The following is a 26,465-nucleotide window of genomic DNA, read 5'->3' as shown; positions in this document are numbered from 1 at the left end:
TTTCATAGACATTTAAGAGCAGTATTATATTTCACTAGCAATTAGTTAAGATATATTTTTGCTAATAGAAATATATATACTGATGAAAATGTACTTGGACTTCACTAGTGAAAATATAACTTCACTGAAAAAATACACATTTACTGTAAAATATTTATAAAACATAGTGTAGTTAGAGTCTCCAATTCGAGTAATCGAGTACTCGATACTCGAGTATACTTGTCTATTTTTCTAGTACTTGATAATCGAGTATTTTGAAAATTACTCGATTAATACTCGAAATTAAAAAATTTTGAAATATTTCAGAAACAAAAATAATTTTAACTCGGTCCGGTAAAGGTTAACGTCTTGCTTTTATTTGGCGTTTATGCCCGAAGTCCCGAGTTAGAACGGTTACTATCAGGTATAATTTTTTCATAGTTCCATAGTTGCATAGTTCCGGTCGTCGGCTATGTTAGTGGGTACGACGGAGAAATTTCTTTAGTGTTTTCTGTTCGACAGTCCCGACTTATCTAATTTATGGCAATGAACAATATGAAATATCAACAAAAAAATTTTTAGGTTTTATGACTATGCAGTTGTAGCGTAAAGTATTGTAAATTGTTTATACTGATCCCTCAGCTTAAAATAGAAATCAAAACAATTGTGTTTTAAAGGCATTTAAAGTAAAGTCAGTTCTTTGCGAACCGTTTAGCTCTAGAGTGAAAGGGATTCACCCAAATACATCTTCGAAGGATATAGATTTAAATTCTTCGCATTAATCAGAAGGAGTAGAATATTGTATATTGTTAAGAAAAAAAATCTATTCAAGAAAAATTACAAAATGCTATTTTGTCAATAGTCGAAGGAAATAAGAGAAAAGCAGAGAAGGGAATGAAAGAAGAAAACATAAAAAGAGAGTTCAAAAAATTTTATATCTATAAAAAGCGAACAGATATAAATTAGAAGCCTTATCCAACGCGTTAATGACAATAAGACCAACATCAACAGCAACGGAAAGGGTTTTTCCATAACGGGAGTAATAAAACCAAAGGTTAGCAGTAATATTAAATTCGAGACACTTTTTGCATTATTGTTTTTAAAAAGTATGTTCGTGAAGTTAAAACAATTGTAAAAATTAACATACTAAGTATTTTATTTATTTATTTATATGTGCACAAATTTGAATAATAGATATTTTGGTACATTTGGTAAATACTCGAAAGTACTCGAGTACTCGAGTATTTTAAAATCTTAATATTCGATACTCGAGTAGTTGATGGTTCGAGTAATTGGAGACTCTAAGTGTAGTATACCACTTTTTTCGCTTATTTTTACCTGATAGATGAGTTGCCTCAGTCTGTATTTTGAACTTGACTTAATGAAAGACCTCAAACTGTAATTAGTTTTAGAACTTTTGTTAGGTCAGGTTTGGGTTTGAACACCAAATGAAGATTTCGTAACCGTCTGTTTTATATACATTTAAAAGCAGCATATAATTTTACTAGCGCCTATCAGTAAAAATATATATTTACCAAAGAAAATGTATTCCGATATGATTTCACTGAAATTACATATTTTAGCAAATATTATTGGTACACATTTACGTGTTAATTGCATCTGAAGTTGAGGAACGATTAATAACTATTTTAAATGTTAAATGCATCATCTTTGAAAGATTTTGATTTTTAATAAAAGACAGAAAAGCTATCGAGCTACCAAAAAAATAAGACGTGGAGAAGATGATATAGCTAATATCAACAAAAAGTATCTGCGCTTATTTAATGAGATATTTGACACTGTAGTAGAAAAAATTGGGGAAAGATTTAAAGAAACTACAGTTTCTAGAATGAGATATTTGACACTAGTAGAATGTAAGTATTAGTTGATTCTAAAATATTCTCCAAATTTATATCTTCATTTTCCTCTGATTTTTTCTCCTGAAATCGACGTATGGTTATTTGATTTATCAACATTGAAATGTGAATTGATGGCCACATACAGAATATTTATCTGCCTGAACAGTTACGGGGATTTTGCAACTCTTAACAGAAATTGAACTAGTAGTAGAAGCCTTTTCAGAAATGTATAATCTCTGTTGTTTGATCTCCACTATTCCAGTTCGCAATACTCAGGGTGAAACCAGGCTTTTCACGCTTTCACTAATGTTGAAAGAAAATTTTTACTTAAAAATACGATCTAATGACAGCTTATGACGATAATTGCTTTCCAAAAACATCCGTCCACGTTTCCATGAGTCCATGAAAACGTATTCTTTAGACATCCCATAGTTTAAGGGCTTTACCTTTGTTTTTTTAAGAAGCCTTGTGACACTTTGTGGTTACTTGAAAACGGCTGAATTACATTTTCTTACTTTATTCAATCTTCTAATATGAGTCATTTCCTTTACATGAATTCCTTGAACTTATCTATCTCTCCTCGCATTAAAATGAAATACCGCGTAAGCAACTAATCACTTGCTGCTCAAACAGCTCGGTTACCAGAGATTTATTGCTCAACGCGACTCATCATCGTAGTCGACTTGGTAGGCGAGCATAGTATTGTTTTAAATGCAATACTTGCCCAGGTGATTAGTTTCTCGGTCATGGGCGATTAGTCGCTTGCTTTTAGCCTTCTCAGCAGACGAAGTGCCTACGAGTTAGTATCCGTTTCAGAATTAATGTCTATTAATTATTTTAAATGTCAATTGGAATGCGGCCTAATCAGACGCTTTGTACATTAGCTACATTCAATATTTATTCATCGTAAATATTCCCAGCGCCTTCGCAGACATCTTAGCCTCGTATACAACAGCTTAATAGTCTATGTTATACAATATTATAGTTGCTATGAAAGTGCACGATCCGCGTCTAATTTAGTCGTAGTCACATCCGTCACAATTTGTCACTAGCGGCTCCAGGTAATTCCGGTCGGCTTCATCGTCAGGTAATTATAAAGTGACACCCCAAGGCGTTGTGTGTGACGCAGCGGGGTCTAAATTTCCCATTAACCCTGTCGTCCCGGCACATGAAACTTGTGTTTACATTTCCCTCGGGCACGTGAACCGCTGCACGCGCGTTCAACCGCTTTATCGCCATAAGTAAACGTTAAAAAATACATTACGGGCCGTTTTGAATTAATTTAACGGCGATAAACGACATATTTTCATGACCTGACCCGCTGTATACCTAATATAAAACACGATGTTTGTGAGTCATTTTTTTAGAGCCTACACAAGATAAGAGAAATGTTTTTTGTTTTAACTGAAATTTTACATATAAAAATCTGAGATTATTAGTCTAAAAATAAGCTTTATGCATTTCGGCTAATGTAATAATAACTAGAACCTCTTTATTATGTGTGTCAATCGATATACACGATCCACAATTATTGGCAACTTAATAAAAAATATTGAGTTGAAAATCTTGTACTCGAATTACACATAAACCAAAGTCGATTTTCAATTTCTGGCATATCTAGAAGGTCAGAATTAGATATTCATATAATTACTATTTCGAGCAATAACCTTAGATTAGGTTTTTTAAGCTTATAACAAATATATTTTCGAGTCACATACCATTAAGAGTCTTTTATTAGGAAAAAATACTTTTACCCCTAGATGACATATAATATAATATTAATCCTCTTATTAACAATGTAAAAAATTATATCATTGCTAGATAGCATATTATATATTATATAAATTCAATAGCCAAGTATTTTTTATGTTACGATAAAAACATTATTCAAAAATCCATTGTCTGGTATAATTATCGTAGAAGACAATTAGGAAACAACTATGTTATAATCATTGTTTCTTCTAGAGAATCTCTTGAACAAAATATCAAACCGAAAATTCTCATTTCTCGAAAAATTTTATAAAGCACTCCTTATTATATAAAATTAAATTTGTACGACTATTTTTAAAAAGTGCCATTTTTAACGCTGCATAAGTAAATTATTACAAATTGTTAACACTCGAACTCGCTTTATTTTTGCTTTAAGAAGACACTCAGATAATAAACCTATCCGAATGTTTGAAAATATTCATACTTTCTCAGAAGATGGAAAGTATTTGAATGATTTTTTTGCGATTTTCTATTACTCAAACCGGCCGGCGGCTTTATCTTTGCTTTGATGATTTAATAACCCGCTCCGATAAAAATAAATTACAAAACGATTAAGAGTTATTTTTATTTTTCGATAATCCAAAAAAATATTATTGACGGCGCAAAATTTTTGTTAAAACAACTGGAAAATATCAATTCTGAGCTAAGTTCGAAATTTCAACGGGAATTAAAAAAAAATTATGTAATCGAAGAAACCTGACACTGGTGTCATTAATTAAATCTTTGCGAAATCCAGAATTTTTCAATAGGGTTTAAAATCAGGGACGTCATTTGCCCTCCCTCGCCATAAAAATGTATGTCATCTAATGAGATACTGTGACTTTTAATGAAATCAAAATATTAAAAAAAATGACTGGTCAACTGTTGTCCCCCTCTCCCTGGAAAAACCATAAATGACTAGAAATTCTCGGACTATCTCTCAAAAAAATTAATATAAAACAGTCTCGAAACGTAAATTTGCTGTTCAAACCCAAACCTAACCATACACAACTTGACCTAACGAAAATTCTAAAACAATTTTAGAACTTTTATTTGGTCAAGTCTAAAATACAAACATAGACAACTCAACTCTTAGGGAAATAAGCATAAGAAGAAGTACAGACAGACGATACATCTCACACATTGCTCCATAGTTTGTCTGCACTTCGATACTACACTATGTCTTAAAAATGTGATAGCTATCCTTACCGATATTACTACAGACTTCTGATATGAGAGTACTGATCAAAGTATATTCAAGCCGAATTTTGGTCAATAGGAAGGCAATAGGATCACTTCTTAGAAGTCAAAAATTCACGTCAAAGGCAATAAAATCATGCCGGCGCCGTCGCAGTGGGAACGCTCGGCAACGAGCGGGAAATCACTCGGGAGAAAATAAACAAAAGAAGAAATACAGACAGGCATTACATCTCGTATATTGCTCTATAAGTATAAGAGTGTTTATCAAAGTATATTCAAAGCACTTCTGATATAAGAGCATTGGTCAAAGTAAATTCAAACCAAATTTTGGTCAATAGGAGGGCGCAAAAACAATTATCACTTTTCAGAAGTCAAAAATTCACGTCAAAAGCAATAAAATCGTGCCGGCGTCGTCGCCGTGGGAACGCTCGGTAACGAGCGTTCCCACTGCGACGGCGCCGACGCGATTTTATTGCTTTTGACGTGAATTTTTGACTTCTGAGAAGGGATAATTGTATTTTGCGCTCTCCTATTGGTCAAAATTTGGTTTAGATATGCTTTATTTGATTCTTACTTATTTTAAGCCGTAATATTGTTGAAAATACTTAATATGAACACTAGATGAACGAGTGTTTTCACTGTGATGGCGGCGGCACGGTTTTATTGCTTTTAACGTGGTTACTAAACAGGGATTTTAAACCTTGAATTTGGTTAGAAAAATGCATGACATATAATGAAATACTATGAATACTCTTCGATTAAGTGTTACTAAGAGAATCAATAATATTGAAAAATTTGGTGAATATGAATCCAAATTACTTCTACCTCAACAAGAAACGATAAACATTGATTAATCTTATGATTTTTATTTTAAAATAAATCTCTAGTCACTACAACATTTTTTTACATTTTGCTGTAAATTGAAACTCAACTAAAAATGTTGTTTTTCAAATTTCATCCTCTGCCACCTTTTTAAAATAACATTTCCAAATAAAATAATTTTATTTTTTTATAAAAAAATATAAAAGAAATAAATTAATTGCTTGAAAGTAAATCTTGGCTTTAGAGTATATTATAAATATATTTAAAACCACATATTTCAAGACTTCAGCAGCAATGTTTTAATAACTAGTTTAATTCTGTCTTAAAACAATATAGCAGTGCTTAGTGATGGTTTACTAGTGAGATAAATAGTTAATTAAAAATACAAAATACTTAGATAAAATCTGAGTTTATTATTTTCTTGTATTTACTTCATTACAACTCTCACGTTTATACTGATTATATGCTTTGTTGTTTGTGCAAAGGCGCAAGAATTCTCGGAGCACATCTTGCAATATTTTTTCTCATGTGATCATGAATAATTCTTAAAGCGATGCTTTATAAAAGCTGAGCCTTCTTTAAAATTTATGACTACTTTACTGAGAATTGTTTCTACGTTTCGACCTTACAGACTGAGAATCATCTTCAATTGACTCTCAACCCTACTTAAATTATTTTGATTAAGTAATCTGCAGTAATGCAAAAAATAAAAATAAATAAATGAAATATCTTTACTGAAATGCATATTTTTGTATTGTCATTATACAAATATCTTGTTTTACCCTAAGGTATTAAGTTATCTTTCGAAATACATACCAGTGTCCATTTACAAGTTTTCCCTGTAGTGCGATACATCCCCAAGAAAATGTACTGGTAATATAGAGCCAACCTTATCGAATAACAAGTCAGTTGAACAAAATAGCGGCGAGGTGGTTGTCGTTCGAGAGCACAAGATAATTTTGATGTGAATTGTAAATTTGAAAATACATGCAAAATACACATAATCTTTCAAAGGATCGATAGTTTCAAGTATTTGTTTCATATCGTCCATAGCTCAGAGCATAATGTTTGTTTGCAAATATTTGAGAGGCCTGAGAAGAGTTAAACGTTCAAACTATTCCGCCATAATTTTGATTGACTGTCCCAATATTCAATAGTGGTTTAGCTATTTGAATATTTAGAAAGATGTTCGGTTTAACTTTGATGATATTAATAATAATAAATCGATTATTTTTTTTTATTATATATCATCTTATTGCAGTGTTTCATATTCTTTACAGCTTTTCATTAAGAATACATAGCATAATAAATATTAAGACGCTCAACTATAATGGGATTAATTTATTGAATATTCTAACATTTGAAAAATAAAATTCTGTATACAAACACAAATATAACTATAATTAATCCAAGGGTCAAAAGGCACTTTCTTCTTAATGTACCTTAATCCAAGTCCCTGCCTTTCTTTTGTCTCTCAAACACTACGTTACTTTTCATGTGCCTTTCCAACGCCCATAATTCTAATAGCTCAAAGCTCCATTGTGTACAAATACGTGCGTATATAAACATAAGGAACACACATGTAATGAGATTAGTGAAATCTGATATGGTCAAGACACGGGTTAATTAAGTTGGCAATTCTAATCTGAGCACGCACAGCGCAGCGCTAGCCTTTTCTTCTTCGCGTGACTCTTGAAAGGATTGCTAAGCAGTCGTTTGAATTACTTCTTCGACATAATTAACCAACTTATTTTTTTCTTCTATATATATATATAAATATATAATATATGTACTTGTATGTGCCTATACAATTGAGAAAAAGCTCGCCGTTGTTGTGCGATAAAGTATTACGTCGGCCCAAAGTGGCATTACACATAATTTATTGAGCATTGCTGTCGTCGATTATTATATGAGAATTGGTGTTGGTCACAACTAATACGTATCTTGCAAAGATAAGTATAATTATTAGAAGCGCTTGGTTGTCGTTTAGTAAATTTGATTAGACCACAATATGAAAACTATAGGTATATTACAAAAATATCGCAAACATGTGGGATCAAATTGTCTAAACATGTTGTATATCTTAAATATAATTTAAATCTGTTAATACTTAAACATCAAAGTGAAAGGAATTATTTTAAGAGATATGTGCATTAAAATAAATACTTTGTTCTATAATACGAATTATTTGTGCAAATCTGTAAGGTAAATCTTCGGAAAAGAATGCATTGCAGAGTTATTCATAAGGTATTCACTATTCTGACCAATGCTGACTTGCTACAGATCATACAACGTCAATGCTCATTTAGATTCTCCTCTTTATTTATCCCAACAAACTATAGAATAATCATTCAATAAAAATAAAATTATTGTTTTTAATATATGTACATATATATTAAAAATTAAATAAGGAGCAGCGAATAACAATTTGTATTATATATTTAATTTCAATTCAAAGTTCTCTTTTAAAAAAAAAAAGTATATTTAACAACAACAATGAGTCTTATTCTGCCCCGAATCTTTGGCATTAGACAAATAGTCGAGAACCGGAGAAATAATTATTTCCATTAGAAACTTCCGTCAGAATTTGACAAGACTACAATTTCACATCCAACTTTAAATGAAAGTTGAGCCTTGATTGTACCCAGTGGAGCTACGCCGAATCAGCCGAGCTAATCTTTATAAGTCAAAAAAGAAACTGACTGGTGAGATACTTCTCCTTTCGCTCTCTCGCGTGTTAAGTGACGAGAGTGCGAGAGATAATGATATGGTTGTCGCAAACTGAGATAGAACGAGCAACTCGCTTCAATTTCAGTATGCGCGTAGGCGTCCTATGGTTAATACGCATGTCGAGCGCTGCATAGTGGTCACGTGGTCAACTTATAATACCACATGCTTATTGAGGACTTCAACAGACTTATTGACATCTTTGAATATTTTAGGGCACCAAAAGGGATTAATTATATTGTTGATAGTATATTCTTCTAACAGATATCGTTATTATATTTTTTTTCATATAAAATTAAATAATTAAAAAATAATTAGTGGTACTTGATTTTGTTAAAAAAAACCGTTTCGAATATCTTTATGTATTTTCTTTTTTATATAATATAAATGTCACACCATAAAAAATTCTTATTCAGAATCGATGGCTACAAATTCTAGAATATTCACAGATATGGTGTTCGTATTCTGAAGTATCATTTGTATGCATTTTGCAAAAGCCGAAAAAGGTTTTGCGTAAATTGAATATTTAGGACCGAAATTTTTTCACTGATATTGTATTGGTTAGTGCCCACTTTTTATAATTATCAGTAGCGTAATTTTAATAATATGACAATTTAAAAATATGCGGGCTGTACGTGACAAAAGCTGCCGTCCGGATGTCATTCACGGTCTCCGTCCGGACGGCATATAAAATTTGCGACAGTTTGGTCGCTTACTCGAAGTCGTAGGTCCCGGCCGACTTCAGTTGTAACTTCGGTTCGGACAACTTTCAGAGAGTGTAGTGCAGGCAATAGACTGAGTGCTGGTGGAGAAACTGGCAGTTTCGTGGTGACGTACTCTGAACGATCCGCTGATGTCTCTCGTGTGGATGCGGGTTTCTTTCGCATTTCTCTGGATGCCATCTGCTGTTTCTGTCTGATCGCCTGCCGTCTCGAGTCAATTGAGACAACTCTACTGATTCACAGATACGGATGGTGGTGGGCCAATTGCATCGCTTGATTATTCAACCAACGAAATATATTCACGGTTAGAAGTGAAACTTTCGAAGTTCGGTATTGACATTAGTGGTTTTACGCAAGATATGCGCATCATTTACGCACGAAAGAGTAGTTTTTTCTGGTGTCTGTGAAATTTTAAATTATTAGGCAATTTTAATATTGATTATTTTTTTGGCGAGTTAGTTATTGAATTTTAATAACATTTGAAATCGTCGTTTAAATGCTCTTAGGGTTAATAACGATGCAGCTGATTGGACCACCACACTATCTAATCAAATACATTTTCATTCATAATGTAACATTAGAGATATAGATCAACTGCATTAAAACATAATTAAGAATTTTATAAGCAATATCAAACAATATTTTTTAATACATATTTAATATTTAAGACAAAAATCTTGTTGCTTGGCTAAAAAAAATTTTTTTTATTAATAAAAATATAAATAAAAGTCGGGTTATAGTAGTATCAAAGTAACTTAATATAAAAATGGTTTAAACCACTTTTCGCAGAGTGACTGTGTATATTATAATATAGTATATGGCAAAAATAGATTATGAAATTTCGCCGTAAACTTCCATACCACACGAGCCACCGCACAAAGTTCCCGAAACTAAAGCGCGCCGATAAAGTCCAACGAGTAGAAATTTACTCACGTGTCGTTAAGCTTAGTTTCATTGCCTTATCAATTTCGGCCGCCAACTCGCAGACTTTATTGTAAAGTTAACCCTGAAGGCGCCAGCGGATATTTCACTACAAGTGGCCGACCTGCTGCGGTGGACAGTAATAACTCGTTACAATAAAATTGCTGCACTCCCCGGTACTGGCGCTGTGAATTATGACCCACTGAGGATAAATAAAACGGAAGCGAGGCCTGGAGATCGTTCGGTGCAAGATCTGTGGGAAATAAAAAGGTTTCTTTGTCTGTCCATGTGCGATTTATGACCTCGCAAACGATACGCGCGGATTTATTCGGCGAGATGTGAGTGGGGTGACTATACCACCATATATGAACGGGACAGTCGCCATTTGTACTGTTATTTATCATATTATTTATTTATGTAAATATTCTTAATTGTACACCTTACTTAATGAGGATTAGAATCCTAACTCTCGTGTGGTCATTATTTATAATAAGGCGTCGAAAATACTGAGGTTTGTGATGCGAAATGAAAGTCGCTTCGTATTTTGTACGAAGGGAGGTTTGAGGAATGTTTGATAAGAATAAGTAAGAATGTGTTTAAATAAAACAAATTAATATTAATATTTTAAATATCCTACTTTAACACTAACAAGAGTAAGCTTATTCCTACTGGATAAGCAAATGATTATTCATCAACAAGGAAGCAAGACAATAGCGTAAAGAATTAGGACCACACTTCTTTCGTTACAATCCTATAAATAATACGAGTTTGGTTTTTATGTAAATATTGAGAGAATATTTCTTTGTTGCGAAACGGTAACGGATATAATAAATCACCGGATTTACAAAATTCTCGTTGCAATGCAATACGACCTTGGACAATGCCCATCAAGCGAACGTCGCTTTCTAAAGGCGTATACTTATGAACTGACTGCATCTATTGGCTGGATGATCGCTGCATAATTATGATTGATCAGCAGCCCTTGATACGTAAGCCTGGACTCCGATGATGAGAAGGCAGTCACCAGTAGACACTCAAAGAGACCAGCAGATTCACCCCTCCTGGCAGACGCGACAGACGCTAAGATACGACAAGATGCAGCAAGAGAAACTGGTTCCAGACACTCGCTGCAGGCACCTGCAAGACCTTCGAGGACCTCCCACGGACATCATCCCTGCGCCAGTTTTTCCACCACCGCTCGGAGAAAACATCTTGCCATTCATCGTAATATTACGCAATTGTAATAAGCATTATAAAAAATTTAAAAAATAAGCATTATAAAAAAATTGAAAATCGTCCAGTAATATTACCAAAAAAAATAGCAGAAAAACGTAAGCTACGCAAAAGTGGCAACAATCACCAAGCGACAAAACAAAATTCAATAAATCCAATAAAGAAGTCAAGAAGATAAAGATAAAGAACTCAGATCGGAATTTTAATCTGCCAGATACGTAAGAAATTAAAAAGCACTTCATATTATATTTGAATCTATGTATTTCAAGTATTACTAATCGACCACTCGTCTATCTTACTTATCCAACTTTACTTGTATGACACACTGGTGATTAGCATATTAAAATAAGGATTGTAATACAAAGTCTCAGAATGATGTCGTATTTATTATTATTAGATGACACAAAGAAAACAGCCAAGACTTGAAGGAATATAGACATTTTCCGTCTGAATATCAAAGCACGTCTATATCCTTTGTATCCTTTGCACCGCGTGTAAAATGATTAATGAATAACATGCACTCTGCATAACGAATCTAAGAATTTAAAAACCTAATTATAATGTTTGCTTGTAACATTCTCGTTAAAGTTAACTTGCCGTTATATGAAATACCGTCCATTTTGAGTATGCTCCTAATTAATATTCAGTGTTCTAGAAAACTAAATCCTATATACACAATATGTTGTTTAATTTTGAACAATAAATTAATTTCTAAATAAGGAACTAATATATATATATATATATATATATATATATATATATATATATATATATATATATATATATATATATATATATATATATATATATATATATATATATATATATATATATCCTATAAAACATTTCTTTTTAAAAATCATTCTTAGAGAAGTAAAAAAATAGCGCTATAAATAAAAATTTATCCCATATTTGTATCGCGGAATCGTGGTTAGCCTACTGATAAGTGAACCCTTATAAATCAGCGTTTGCTATCGCACAGCGATGATACTCACCTGCTACCTACGAACCATCGTTCCTCAATCTCAGCCTCCTTATCTTTAATTGGAAACGTTCACAAACCGACATCATCCACCGAGTATTTATTGTTCGTCGGCTCGTTTCGATGTACGCCATTTTCGCGAACAATAGGCCTCAATAATATTTCTGAGCTTACATAGAACCTACGTATTATAAGTATATATACAAGTGGAAATTGCTATTTGGTCTATTGAACACAAAGATAAACCAAAAACGAGCGCTTTAGGAAAATTAATTAAAATACTTTCACTAATACAACTTATAATTAATATTTTCCTAGACTATGTTTAAACAAGTTAAAACTAAATAAACGTTTACGTGGGTATGCATATCGATATTATTAGATGTGTGTTTAAACGTACATAAGATTCGGTGTTTAACTAAGATTTAGTATAAAATGCTTATTTAGCAATACGACCATTAATTGGCTCTAGAACAACTGACTAGGATAATATTAGCAACATTATACAAATGATTTACTTAGAAATTCACTAGTGTAAAAAAACTACTGATTTTAAATTAATTGAATTTATATACATATTTGCAAAAAATTTTGGGTGTTCAAAAATATGTTTAGACTGATTAATAATAATTATAAAAGGCTTTCTCGGATTTTTCTTTTTTACCAAACTCGGATTTTTCAATAAATTAACGAGGTTTTTCCGTAACTATTTTTAAAATCGTCAACAATTTGTTGTTTTATATTCGCAATACGCAAAATTTACTTATCAGAGTACTGTCAAGGTCAAAACTTAGTTCAATGCTGCTTTCTGTTTAAAAATGACAGACAGCAATTATTTACTCAACCTAATCAATACAAGATTATTTTGATTCATTATAGAAAAAAGGCTTGGTATATTGTTTACTGGTCAACATTAATAAATGTGATGTTGTAGCAATTTATAGAAAGATTTTGAGAACGAGTTTCAAGGATTTCTACGAAAAATATAAAAATTGTTCCTTAGCATATTATAATTTAAATCAGTTTTATCGTCTTTAAATTCTAGTATCATAAAATATTCCCAACTATTAGAAAAAATATTAATTAAATCCCTAAGATTTTTTCTCTTTAAATATTGTTGTTTTTGAAGTTTATTTTATTATATTTAGATATGACTCACTAAATTCTCTTACGGACACCAGGACGGATCTGTCCGAGCTTCGCCACACACGCTAACTGTCTGAACTCGGACATCAGTCTTAATACTTATTAAAAAAAAAACACTAAAATAAAAACAGTTGTCTGATGTCTTTTTCAAAAGAAAAAAACATGCTATAATATGCGGTGGTTTTGTCTATTTGGAAGATTTTTTGAAAAGTGGACAAACAAAAAGCGCAAACACGTGCAAACGTGGTCCCCAGATCTGCCTGTCCGTTTCAGATCCGTTCGTTTTGAGCACGGACAGCGGACAAACAAATCTGTGTATTTTCTCACCACACACGATCGAATTTGTCCGCCAGGCAACCGCGACGCACAGATCCGTCGGATGTACCCGCGCGTGTATGGCCATCTAATATTAATTATGAGCGCATATTTAACATTTCTACAAAATACTATGCTGCTTAAGAGCATTATAAACATTGAAAACTCATGTTTTTTGCTACGGAATACGTTCGAGAGATATGATTTTGTACTTTTTTAACACATCTTTCAAAAATCATATACACTGTTAGATTTGTTCGAAAGCGAGTGTAAAAAATTGCAACGCATGTTGTAAAAATAATGTTAAGAACACTGGGATTTACATAGCGTAATATTTAAGGGGCTCAGACCCTCAGCGACGCGCCACCTTGGGCTGTTGTCGTCGTCTTCAAGACGATGAAGTGGCGCAGGTTTCTGGCTACCCCGCTAAAGAGGACCTCCTTTCGTGGATGCAGCTCTGAAGGTTGCAATTTCTGTAAAGTTGACGGAAAGAGCTCATAAACGTATGACGTATCAAAATTTCTTTCGATAAACCATGATCTATTTTTTTTTAAAAAGCAGTTGGTTTTGAAAAACGTTAAAAAACAGCTTTAATCTGGTTCCAAGAAACAAAATTTCCACTAAAACGCTTTTCAATAATAAATTTAATATTTTGTAGTATATTATTTTAAAGCATATAATAACAAAGCACTCAAAAATTTCGCATTATAAATTTAATACCAACATTTTTTTAATATTTTATGAAAATTGCCAATAAAAAAGCAATATTTTTTTATTTTAAAGCCAATAGCAGAGAACTCAAAGAAAAGCCTATTAAATTTATTACAACACATTAAACCTCACAAGTTCTTAAGATTTTTATTTATTTTTAATTAAAATTTTGAATTAAAAATAACACTAAAAAATCACTTTAAAAAATAATGTCATATTTTGTGTTTTATTTAGAAGCTTTTATATTTATTTAAAATATTATTATTTACATACTATTTTAAAGCTAATAAATTTTAAAGGACATATTTGCCACTAAAAATGTATCAGATAATAATCAATGTCAGACATTGTATTTCGTACATTTTAAAACATTATTTTTAGATTACATTTTCATGTATTATATATTTGAGGCTACTATTTTTCTGTATTTATTTGGCCATATAAAAAATCTGCATTTTTATTCCTAAATAAAGTGTCAATTAGCCGCGAAATGCTATTTTTTATTTAGCTTATTATTATGGAACCTTTTAACATATTTTTTCTATTGCTATTTTATTAATTGTCATTTCTTTCCCCAAATACTTTTGGAGAAAAAAATGACCATAATTTTTTTTTGTGACAAAATGTTGCTTTCTAGTGGCTAGTTTTCCCCACTACGGTAACTTTACTTGTAGAAATAGATTCTAACTTTGCTAATCTAAATATTGTATTAACTCAAAGCGCTATTGTTGAAGTTGTGGAGTTATTGTACGCTCATCGAAATACCCACCGTTTAAAAATAACAATTTATATTAAACCAAGTTAGGTCAATTTAATATAATATTTATATTATTGTAAATTATATTACCTTGAAGAAACTTAACTTTTAAACTAAAAGTTATGTAAGATAATACGGTAGTTAATATTAGTGGTTAAAGTTTGATTAGGTTTGTGCTTTTTGAACAAAAGTATTTTCGTTTTTAACTCGCCTAGCTTTTCTATGAAATTTTGTGTAGTCTTGTAGTGTAAATAAGTTGAATGAATTAATAATTTATATATAAACGTTTGTGTGTAACACGGTGAGGCGGAGGTTGTTAGCGGGACGCTAACGAGGATTTTATTGATCTGCGGCATTTTGAACTTACACTTGGGGCATGTTCTGGCGATGTTCTAACAGTTCGCTTGTGACATTTTGCGGCATCATCAATGCCGCAACTATTGCTCGACCGCCATGTTTCCTGATACACTTACCAACAGAGTGGCGAGACCCTAATGATTTATGTACAAAATTTTGATATATCCACATAGCCAGACGTCTATAATTAATCTGTGAGAATTTAATTAAATATTTACAATACAGACATGTTTTCCATCAATAACCATACAATTGAAATAGTTAAGCACAACAAAAGTCTGACAAAAACAAAGCGTTTCTCGTGAATAAACGTAAGGTTTTAGAGAATAGGCAATGTATGTGTAGTTCTTTTTTCGATCGACTTGTAATTGGAAAATAGAATTGATGGCAAAGTGGCTGGGTACATGGAAAGAGCATTAGTAACGGTATTGTTTTTCAATTATCTGTCTGACTTTTCAAGTTCGTGAGATATATTTACATTTGCCATTATAATTGGCCATTGTGACTCAGATTATACAGCGTGATTCACTAAGAAGCACTTATAAATATAGCAATAAATAAAAATATTTTATGCATCCGAGAAATTTGAATATAAAAAATGTCATTGTTCAATAGTTTAGGCGTTAACTGTTTTTAAAATCGACATATGTTGATTTATTGATTTTAAATAATAAAGTAGTGCTAAATCTAGCTCAATTAAGAGATAAAATAATCCATTTATTCAATGGAAGTTGGTCATTGCGTAAATATTGTAAATTTTAAAGCAATAATCCAGACTATTATGGACCGAATCAATTGTTTAATTTTAGCTTACTTAAAAAGAGATCTTGTTATAAAGGTCTTTATTTTATTTTCATGTTATGATTTTTATTGAATTGTATTTTTTTAGCTTATGCTGTCAAAAACCGAATACATTAAAATATTGTGGCACAGCCAAATAAATCTCGATATATTATTTTATGTTCATCAATAAATGTAAATTAGCATAAAACATCATGATGTGCGGTTCATTTAAATCAACTATTTTCTAAAATATTTAAAGTATTAATACTATTAATATTGGCTTTCTTAACAATCGATAATAAAATAGAATCGTAAGATTACAAATATAATATTTAGTATTAAAAGTTTACCCACTAAATTAGTTGTTAAAACCAAGTCATATGTATTGTTAATGCAAAAAGAATAGAAAACGAGCGCACGATCGGAATCGGCGGATTATTTTTCCGACCGCCTAATAAATTGGTACTCTTAACCACCTCACTAATGACAATATTGACAATAAAATACAGTATATTGTAAAATTTTCAGATATTATATTATATTTAGCTTGAAATGGCAATTTAATTACATTAATAAAAAACATGTAATAATCAAATAAAAAAAAAGCAATATTTCAATTAAAATGTAACTATTAAAAAAAAGTAATAAATAAAGCTTCGAATCGTTTTAATATTCATATAAATATTTCAGAAGCTTATTATTAAAGCACTTAATTGCATAAATGCTACAATATATATACAATAAATCATTTAAGCGTTGACACACTGAAGTTTTTGAAATGCAAATTAAAAAAGAAACTTATTTTTCTCATAAGCTACTTGATTTTATCCTGAATTCAATAATGTAGTATTTACTAAAGGACCAAAAATCAGAGTCAAGGACGTTTTTTTAATTTTATTAGACTGTCAAAAAAGTGCCGAATCTGACCGTGCGTTTGAAAACCTTAACCCACTTTCTTGGCCTTAACATCTAACTTGGTAGCTAATATTTTATATCAGTGGTAAATTTTAATAGCAGAGTAGTTTTACAATTATATGTTAATAAAAATAGTAATTGCATGTAAAATGGTTTAAAAAAGGATTTCCATAAAAATGTGTTTTAGCACAATTATACATATTAAATGAGCTCAAATTCTTTATAACATTAAAATTTAGAATTTTTATATAAAAGTCGATGACTGATATTCCAAATACCTGGGTTTAAATCCCATATGAACTTTACCGTTTTTTTTTATTTGAATCGTGTCTGGGAGCTCTGAATTTGTGATTATTGTAAAAATATAGTTTCGATAAACCATCATAAATTTGGTTTTCCTAGATTTTCCTTACCTCATGGATAGATATCTAAATAATTAAATAAAATCGAGCTAGATTGATTACATATAAATTAAAATTAAGTAACTTTAGTTCAAATTTAGTTAAAAAAAATAAAATAAAAATCTCAATTCCATATTTTAATTAATTTATACAACTACCAAAATAATTATTCTGGATATAAAGAGATAAATGGTGTGGAATATTTTTAAATCTGGGCCAGAGAAAAGGTCAAGAAGAGAAGAGTGACATTTTTCGTGTGGTAGTCTGATAAGAACAATCTTCTGACAGTGATATGTTATATGCGGCATATAAATTTTCCGCAAGATTCTTAACATTTAATGTGACATATCCTGATGAAAGTGAAAAATAAGATTTTTTACCATAAATAAAATTATTAAAATATAGTTTTTAAGCAATGTTTAATTTATACATCAATATTTTAAGCACTTAGAATTATACTTTTTTTTTATAAATGTATTGAATCTATGCGTAATATACATATTTCTTTATATTAGTGCTATCAAGATACAGCAGTGATATAAATCTATTAATATTACCCGAAAGATCTAAGTTCAAATCCTATATGGACTTTTTTAATTTATATCGTATCTGAGAGATCAGAATTAGTGATTATTATATAAATATAATCCCGATCAGGTTTCAGGTTTTCTTAGATTTTGTTAATCTCACGTATGGATACCGTAATGAATAATTAAAATATAATCGAGCTAGATTGTACATTGATACACCTATTGATTTTAAGCTGTATATTAGTTTATAATAAAATAGATGTGAAATATTTAATATGAGTTTGTTGTTTGTATTGACACTGTTGTATTGGAAAATTTATAATAAATAAATATATTAATAAGCTTTTAGCAAATCCTTGCGATTTATTTCGTAGAAACGATCAGAAGTGGTACCGACACATTTTCTTCCAATGGTTCATATTTACGTTTTTAATTTAAAAAACTGTTCAATAAGCTAAACATAATTTACAGACTATGATTTCATACTTTCATGTTGCAACGAAAGATTTATAATAAATAAAATTTATCAATCAAGTAATTAAATATATCAGATGATTTATGAATCTGGGATGTTTATAATTCAAAATGCTACACAGGCCAAAGATAAAATCTGTCGTTAATAATAGCATTTGTAATGCAGCAAATTAGATTCGAGAATAAATGTTCTCAATTATATCGTCAATAATAACTCAATAAAACATTAATCAATTTAATGATCTTTTAAAATTTGAAATTAACATAAACGCTAACAAGTATTAGGCATGTATTTCTGCTTAATGCTGCTTTTAAATTGCTATTATATATTATATTGCTATTCCAGAACTTTTTTAAGACATTTTTACTGAACATGCCAGTCGAAATATGCCAAAAAGTAGGCTAAATAACTTTTTCTATAACGACGATATTATGTTTAAGGCAGTGGAAGAAAAAAGTACAAGTCGTTAAAAATGAAACGGTTGTGTTAAATTGGCGTAAAAAAATATCATATACTTTTTAAAAAATCTTTATAAAACTTATCCACCGAATTCGCTCATCCAAATCATCGTTACCAGCGGTGAAATTTGTCTACACTCCAAAAAGCATCCAATGCACAATTTGCCCCATGAAATATCGGCCGCTCGGACGTTTTTCCGCCTAGACTATTTTTATTTACCCCTGGAAAAATAAAATATATTTTAAAACCTCACTTATGGATAAGACACATCGTAAAACACTTTCGACGACGCACTTTCGAACAGAGCGAGAGGAAAAAACGTGTGCTCCATCGACGCCCGAATTTATCGTCGATATAATATGCTCTCGGGCCGTTTTCCATATTTGTTACGGGACATAAGCTAACCTTTTTTCGGTCACGTCTAGTTTGCGCCTAAGTGATTTATTATTTATAGAATATACATTTTAGTGTGAAATAAATAGTGTCGGACACCCTCGAGGGTGTGTCCATTCATCACGATCGCGATAATGTATTGTTGCCAGAGGCTGGAAAACGGAAAACTAATCTACGTCAAACCGACTGGAGGGCCTTAACCCCTTTGACGATAACGACCGAAAGTATCGGACGCCATCTTGGGTTTATCTGGTGGGCGCGAAACAAAAAACTCATAAATCAAGCGAAAGCTCGCGTTGCCGCCAGATGTATTCCAAAATCTGATTTAAATAGGACCTCAACGCTAAAAATGAGAATAAATCAATCCCAGTGTTGTAATCGGACACTCGAATAAGGAATTCGGGGTTTCGCCTGTATCGGATCGGAAGGGCTTACTTGATACGATTCCTAAATCGGAAGTGTGTAAAATTGAATTCAAATGCCGATGTTACCGCAATCTCAGATGTTTTACAATTCAAATCGGATTGAATGGTGCAATGTATACATAATATAACTAACTGTTTACATATATAAAAAACAAGCTACTGATTTAATGACAATTCTTATATAATGCACAATATTTGCGAACACTTTTGTATAGATTTAAAAAACAAATAAGTATATTGTTTTTAAAAAAAAACTTTTGTTTAAAAAAACCAAAGCCCAAGAATAATTAATTAATTAACAGTGTAGATTTCCGAAAGGCTGTTGTGATACTTAACATATTATCATGCACGCTATGCCATTTTTTATAATAGGTATTTTTAAATGTATTTAACCTGCTGACGTTTATGACTTAATAACGTATTTTTTTTTCACACTTAGTGTGCCAATTTACATAAAAGTTTTTTGTCTTGAACATAAAGAACCTATCGATTTAATCCTCCATCGTATAATATATATGGTATGCACTAGTGTCTTTGTTTATCACAGCACATAATGATTTCATAAGTATTTGTGGTAAAAAATTAGGGCTTCAAAACCGGGTACCCACCAGTTTAAAAATGAAACGGGTACCTGGTTATTTTAATTATGTTCCACAATTGCTTGCTTTTTATAAAGAGATTGCATTCATTTAGATTCATAATGAATTCCGGGCAATAAAAGATAATGGTACTTGTATTTCTTAAGTTTCCGAAGGCTATTATGATACTTGATCTATCATAATGCACGCTATGCCTTTGTTTATTTTAAAATCTGTCTGACCTGCTGACATTTATGACTTAATAACGTAGTATTTTTTCAAGCTTGGTGAGCCAATTTACATTAAAGTTCTTTATCTTGAACATATGTGGTCTAACGATTTAAGCCCTCAATCGTATAATATGTAAGATATGCACGGTCTTTGTTTATCAAGCTCAACATTTAAAGATTTTAGACCTGCTTTAAAAATCGCATTATTTTGGGATTTGTTTTTTTAAATCAATTGTTGCTGAAGTACACTGCGGATTTCGCAAAGGTGTTCGCATGATTACATAAGTATTTGTGGTAATTAATGATTTGCGTGGCTATTGTGCTATTTTGTGTGTTCTTCCGATTTATAATGTTTATTGTTGAGCCAAAACATAATCGTGATAATGATTATTTATTGTCATTGTTAAAAGCCCACAATCTCATCATTATAGCTTCAATTTCTTACTACAAAATTAATTTGTTAGTATATTTTAATTTAAATTAAAAAATGGTGGTTTTTTAAAGAGCGTATTTTTTAATTATACTCTATGTTTAATTAGTATATATATTTTAAATATGCAGATTAAATATATTTCATTCATTTTAAACTCAGTTTAAGTCTCTTAATAGTAGCTGTGAACTTATAAAATATAAATATATCTTACAAATTGTTATCATAGTGATTTATTACTGTAATTTTTTTTTGCTAGCATGGTTAGGTTTTTTGTTATATTTATTTTTACGTCTACGTCTGACGCGTAGATATTAAATTTTTTCGCTGTGTTCACACAATGATAAATTTAAAATAAAACAGCGTATGATATGTTACATAAAACCAGATACAATTAAATTTAACCTTAGTAAAATGATACATGTAACTACGTATCTCAGCTTACTGTAAAATATGACAATACAAAGAATTGTATTGTTTGGTTTTAATATAGAGCGATTTTATCTTTTCACTTAAAAAATCAGTATTATAATTAAGAACAGAAAACTAACTAAAACTAAAATCAGTTGAAATGTATTTGATAGTACAGTTATTAAATTATATTTGAAATAATCAAATAGCTTACCATGAAACGATTGCAGAGTATGCATTAGTTAGTGTCGGGTTCATCAATTTAACCACACTTCCATTTAATAATTGGAGCACATATACAAGCAAGGTATTTAGACTTATTATATAATATAACAACGTAAAAATATCATTAATCATGGACTCACAAACAGAGCATAATCTTAAAAATTGTAAATACAGGTTAAATTAAACAAGCAAAGAATAAATATGTTTTTAATGCACAAATATCATCCATTTTAATGCACAAATATCGTCCTTTCGTTAATAAAATGATACTTTTTGGGCGTATATTTGAATGTGAGATAAATGTATTGTGGCGACCACACTTTAAAGGGCAGTTGTCTTATTGTTAATGACTATGACCAAAAACGTTCATTCATTAACAATAAGACAAATATCATGGCACAAGAGGGATTTCTTTTGACCACACAACACGAGTCATTAAGAGAATCTCTTTGTGACAAAACGGACCCAATAAATCACCATATTACAAATCCTTTCCGAAGAATTCGAAAGACTGGACAAGCAAAAAACTCGCTTTCGAAAATGCACATCCGATTTTACGAGTTCTACGAAGCGACTTCAGCGATTGGCTAGAAGATCGATGCACAATCGCGATTGGCCAGCAAGCGTGCAACCACAGCAGGACGGTCTGAGGCTTCCTTCCAGACAGGCAGACGGTCTGAGGCACCATACCAGAGAGCCAGCGACGCAGACGATCCACCCAGCCAGAGAGAAAGACGATCTACCAGCAGCTATCCGGAGGAACCAGCTACGCACCCTCATCGACAGACCTGAAGATCACTCCTGAAACTCCCGAACCACCAGCCGCTCGAAGAGTCACACCTGACACTCGCCGCACGCAACCACAAGAACCTTGAGAATCATCTACCGGCATCACCACCTGTGCCACCTTCACCGCAGTTGAGAGAAACGTCACGCCGTTAATCGTCCATAATCGCATGTAAATATAACTTAATAAAAAGTCTATCTAGATTCACACAAGAGTCTTATTGGCCGCGAGGTCAACCACCCCTAGTATTATATTTTAAGACGATATACGTCGTGCGTTAACAGTCAATTCAAACAAATCAGCAACAACGTTACGTGTTTGTTTTATCTGCGGCTTAAAAAGAAATCATATATTTATGGTGGGAATTAATTAAAAATAAAGTGTACCATAATAAACCAAATAATAACATTTAAATATATGTGTATAAATTCAGAGGATTTCGTAGAATATATATAGTTAGTTTTAAACGAGTGTTTTACAAATATTTATTTTAATAAAAAACTCATTTCAAATAAATATTGTTACTTATTTATCCAAAAGAAAAACAGAAGAATGAAATATAAAATTATTTGCTTAGATACCATTATAACAAAATAATATATTTTAAGCGTTCTAATTATGTCACGAAATCGACAATTTTCAAGAAAGTTTTTCAACTGACCTCCGCGTTTTAGGGCTTCGATGGTTTTGTCTGCTTTTCAAAGTCCTTAGAGGGGGATTAAATTCTTCAACAGACAAGTCTACAAAAGTTATGAGCGATATGACATTTTATATAATATAATAATCTACAATATAAGTTGCGAACGAATAATTTTAATAAAACATGTTTGCTTTTTATTTACAGATAGACACAAATTCGAAGTAGTCATGAAGTTAGCTGAACGACCTAAAGTTACGATTGAGCTTCAAAGTCAGGTAACTTTTATAATATATGATGATAAATTAAATTTAAAAAAAAACATTCAAATTAAATATTATATTTATTAATTTTGTAATTTCAGATCACAATATTCTTGAGAGGACTCAACATCACAAAAGACATTGAAGTTAAAAACATAAGGTACTTGAAATTTAATTTAACACAATCCATATTCGCATGAACATTATTTATTAAACATTCCAAGAGAATATGAAAGGTTGTTGCTTTGAACATATTTATATTTACATGATTCTCCGAAATCAGAAAATGCATTTTATATTAGCGTCTATTTATTTATTTATTTTACGTCGGCTTATGAATCGGATGTGGGATTTGAATAAAAAATGTAAATAAATCCCTCGGCGGGGCTCGTAAAACGCCATATAGCCCATTTCATTGCGATTCAAACGGTAGCGGTATAAAAATAACAGTTTTTATTCTATCCATCCGAGGACATGGTTTATTACGAATCGGCCCTCTGAATCAATCCTCAGTCGTTTTATTTTAGTGTATAGCGAATTCACGAGTCGGGCGTTTGTTGTGTTTGCGGATTGAAGAAGTGTGCGTAAAGATAGGGTTGCCTAAACATAAGTAACCTGCTATCATATAATATTTTTGTATTCATCACCTCATTATATATAAGTAAAAATAAACTCATTACGATTTATTTTTATCATAAAAAGCAATTTCAATAATTTAATTTATAGCATTTATCTTCGAACTTTTAATAAAAAAATATTTATACAAGACATAATAAAATTATTCTTCGAGTGACTTTACTTAAAAATTCAAATAAGATGTAATTGTGTTAAATGAATAGAGTACGCTCGGGATAAGGATTCCGGTTTGTTATTGTGTGCGTGAACTGTGTGGCTCAAAACAATTTCGCTCAGAATATTTAATTTTTTTATTTTAAAATTAAATATTTTTATTTAACATACATACATCTGAGCTAAGTTGGAAATTTCAACGGACAATTAAAAATATATTATTTAATCGAAGAAACCAGACATTGATGTCATTAATTAAATATTTGCAAGATTCAAAATCTTTCACTAGTCAAAAAAATAATGAAGTCTTTAGCTATTCTTCAAAAGCAAAAAGATATAAAATGGGGAAAGAAATTATTCGCAGATTGTTTAATGGCTCGACGACTCTATTAAATCATTAGAGTCCATTGAATAAATTAAAAAATTATCATTGGCGCAACGATAAAAATAATAACTTTTTAAGCCTTACAGAGAATAGTGTAAAAAAACCAACAACGTGCGGATTAATGGAAAAATAATTAAACTATTTTAATCCACGGGTAAGAGAACGAATAACTTACAGTGTATATTTGAAGCCTTGATATCAATTAACCCAGATATGCCCAAGAAATTTTGTTCTCTTAAAATTTAATTTATAAATAAAAAACAGTGGCACGAGTTTAGTGACTTACCCATGGGACAGTGGGCATATCTGGGTTAAACCAATATCAACACAAAATTATTTAAAATAAATCACTAGAGAAGATCGAACTTCTGTGCCACACTGCACTTTAATGACGAATACCAGCGTTGACGAATCAGCGACTGTCCTTAAAAGAGAAAGTGAGACAACGAAGTACACGCTACATCGCTTCTCCCTCTCATATACATATACACGCACACAATAACAAACCGGCATCCTTATCCCGAGCGTACTCTACTACAGTAAAAGGATGTGTAAACTAATCTAGAGACATTTAGGGGTTCCTCAAGGATCCAACGTGATATGGTAGTTACAAATTCTAGTTTTTTTCTGTATGCAGATGGTTTAAAACTGTATAAATGCATTCAGCCTGTGATGAATTCCTTCTCTTTATTTTCTTTAGATTTAGATTCTCTATAGATATGGGCTTCAGTTAACCGCTCTTTAGTGTCGGAAAGTGCCATACTGTGTCATTTTCTCGATCCCGTTCGCCTTTATTTTATACCTACAATTTCAGTAAGAATATTTTGGCTCGAGACACTACAATTTTGCACGTTACGTTACGTAGTAAGTCGCCAATCAAAAAATAGTTATATAACACAAGCTGTTTTGTTTTAATACATATGTGATGGCTATAACCAGAGGCGTAACAAAGATGGACCGCCCCGGGCGGCACTTCCTTAGGGGCGGCATTTTCGCGATGGAAGGACCGTTCGTGTAGTGTGATTCTTAAATAATATATATCCACAAATAGCGTTGAATATGTGAAAACATGCGGAATTTATGACCCGGCCGCCCCTATAAATAAAAATATACGCTGGCCAGTTTCTTAAAATCGGTAAAAGTCGAAGTTACATTAAATGCTCTCCATTGTCGTTCGAGTCGAGCACGTGCCGATAACCATTTACATATATCATCGAACTTGAAAACGGTTTTGCACATTTTATTTTATATGCATATAGTATATGAATGGTATATAGCGTTACTGGGAGGGGAGCAAAAGAGGTTGTCTGCCCAGCATATTGAAGACATGTATTAAATTACAGATTTTTTATTAGATAATTTTATAGGGGAGGGGGCAAAGTTAAGGATCGTCCCGGGCGGCTACGCCACTGGTTATACTGGGTTATCTATTGAAATAGTTTATTACAATAGTAGATTTACAATAATAATAACATTTTTATGAAGGTGCAAAAATTGAAAAACAGAGGCTAGAAGTTATAGAACCAGCAAGTAAAAAACATGTTAACTTCACTTAACTATGGAAAGTAAATTTAATAAAAGAATGTGTTAAACTGCATAGTTAAAACCTTTACATAAAACGTGTGAAATAATTATTTCAATATTTATTGCATAGTCTTATTTTATCGAAAAAATATAGTAAGAACGTTTGAGGTTCTGTCATATATGTCATTGATAAAAAGTAAAGTACATTATAATTTAAAATATGAAGGATTACATATAGATCTGTTTTTAACATTGCAATCTTATAATTATATAAATAAAGGACAATTTTTTAATATATAAATGTATATTGTGTGTATTATTTTTATATTATTAACTCTTTAAATT

General features: G+C 31.3%; 1 protein-coding gene across 2 annotated transcripts in view; it reads left to right on the top strand.

Annotated features, from left to right (window-relative positions):
• LOC148232299 (uncharacterized) overlaps nt 1-26,465 on the top strand; it is a 227,079-nt gene that overhangs the window by 186,884 nt on the left and 13,730 nt on the right. For both annotated transcript variants that reach the window (XM_088192313.1, XM_088192314.1), the window contains 2 exons: nt 23,367-23,437; nt 23,524-23,582. In XM_088192313.1, coding sequence (XP_088048439.1) covers nt 23,367-23,437; nt 23,524-23,582 — 130 coding nt within the window. The remainder of the gene's footprint in view (nt 1-23,366; nt 23,438-23,523; nt 23,583-26,465) is intronic.

This window comes from Plectrocnemia conspersa, unplaced genomic scaffold, assembly GCF_051122295.1.
Source record: "Plectrocnemia conspersa isolate PC_06_02 unplaced genomic scaffold, ASM5112229v1 ptg000009l, whole genome shotgun sequence".
Classification (NCBI taxonomy): Eukaryota; Metazoa; Arthropoda; class Insecta; order Trichoptera; family Polycentropodidae; genus Plectrocnemia; species Plectrocnemia conspersa.
This window is presented reverse-complemented; position numbering and strand designations above follow the sequence as displayed.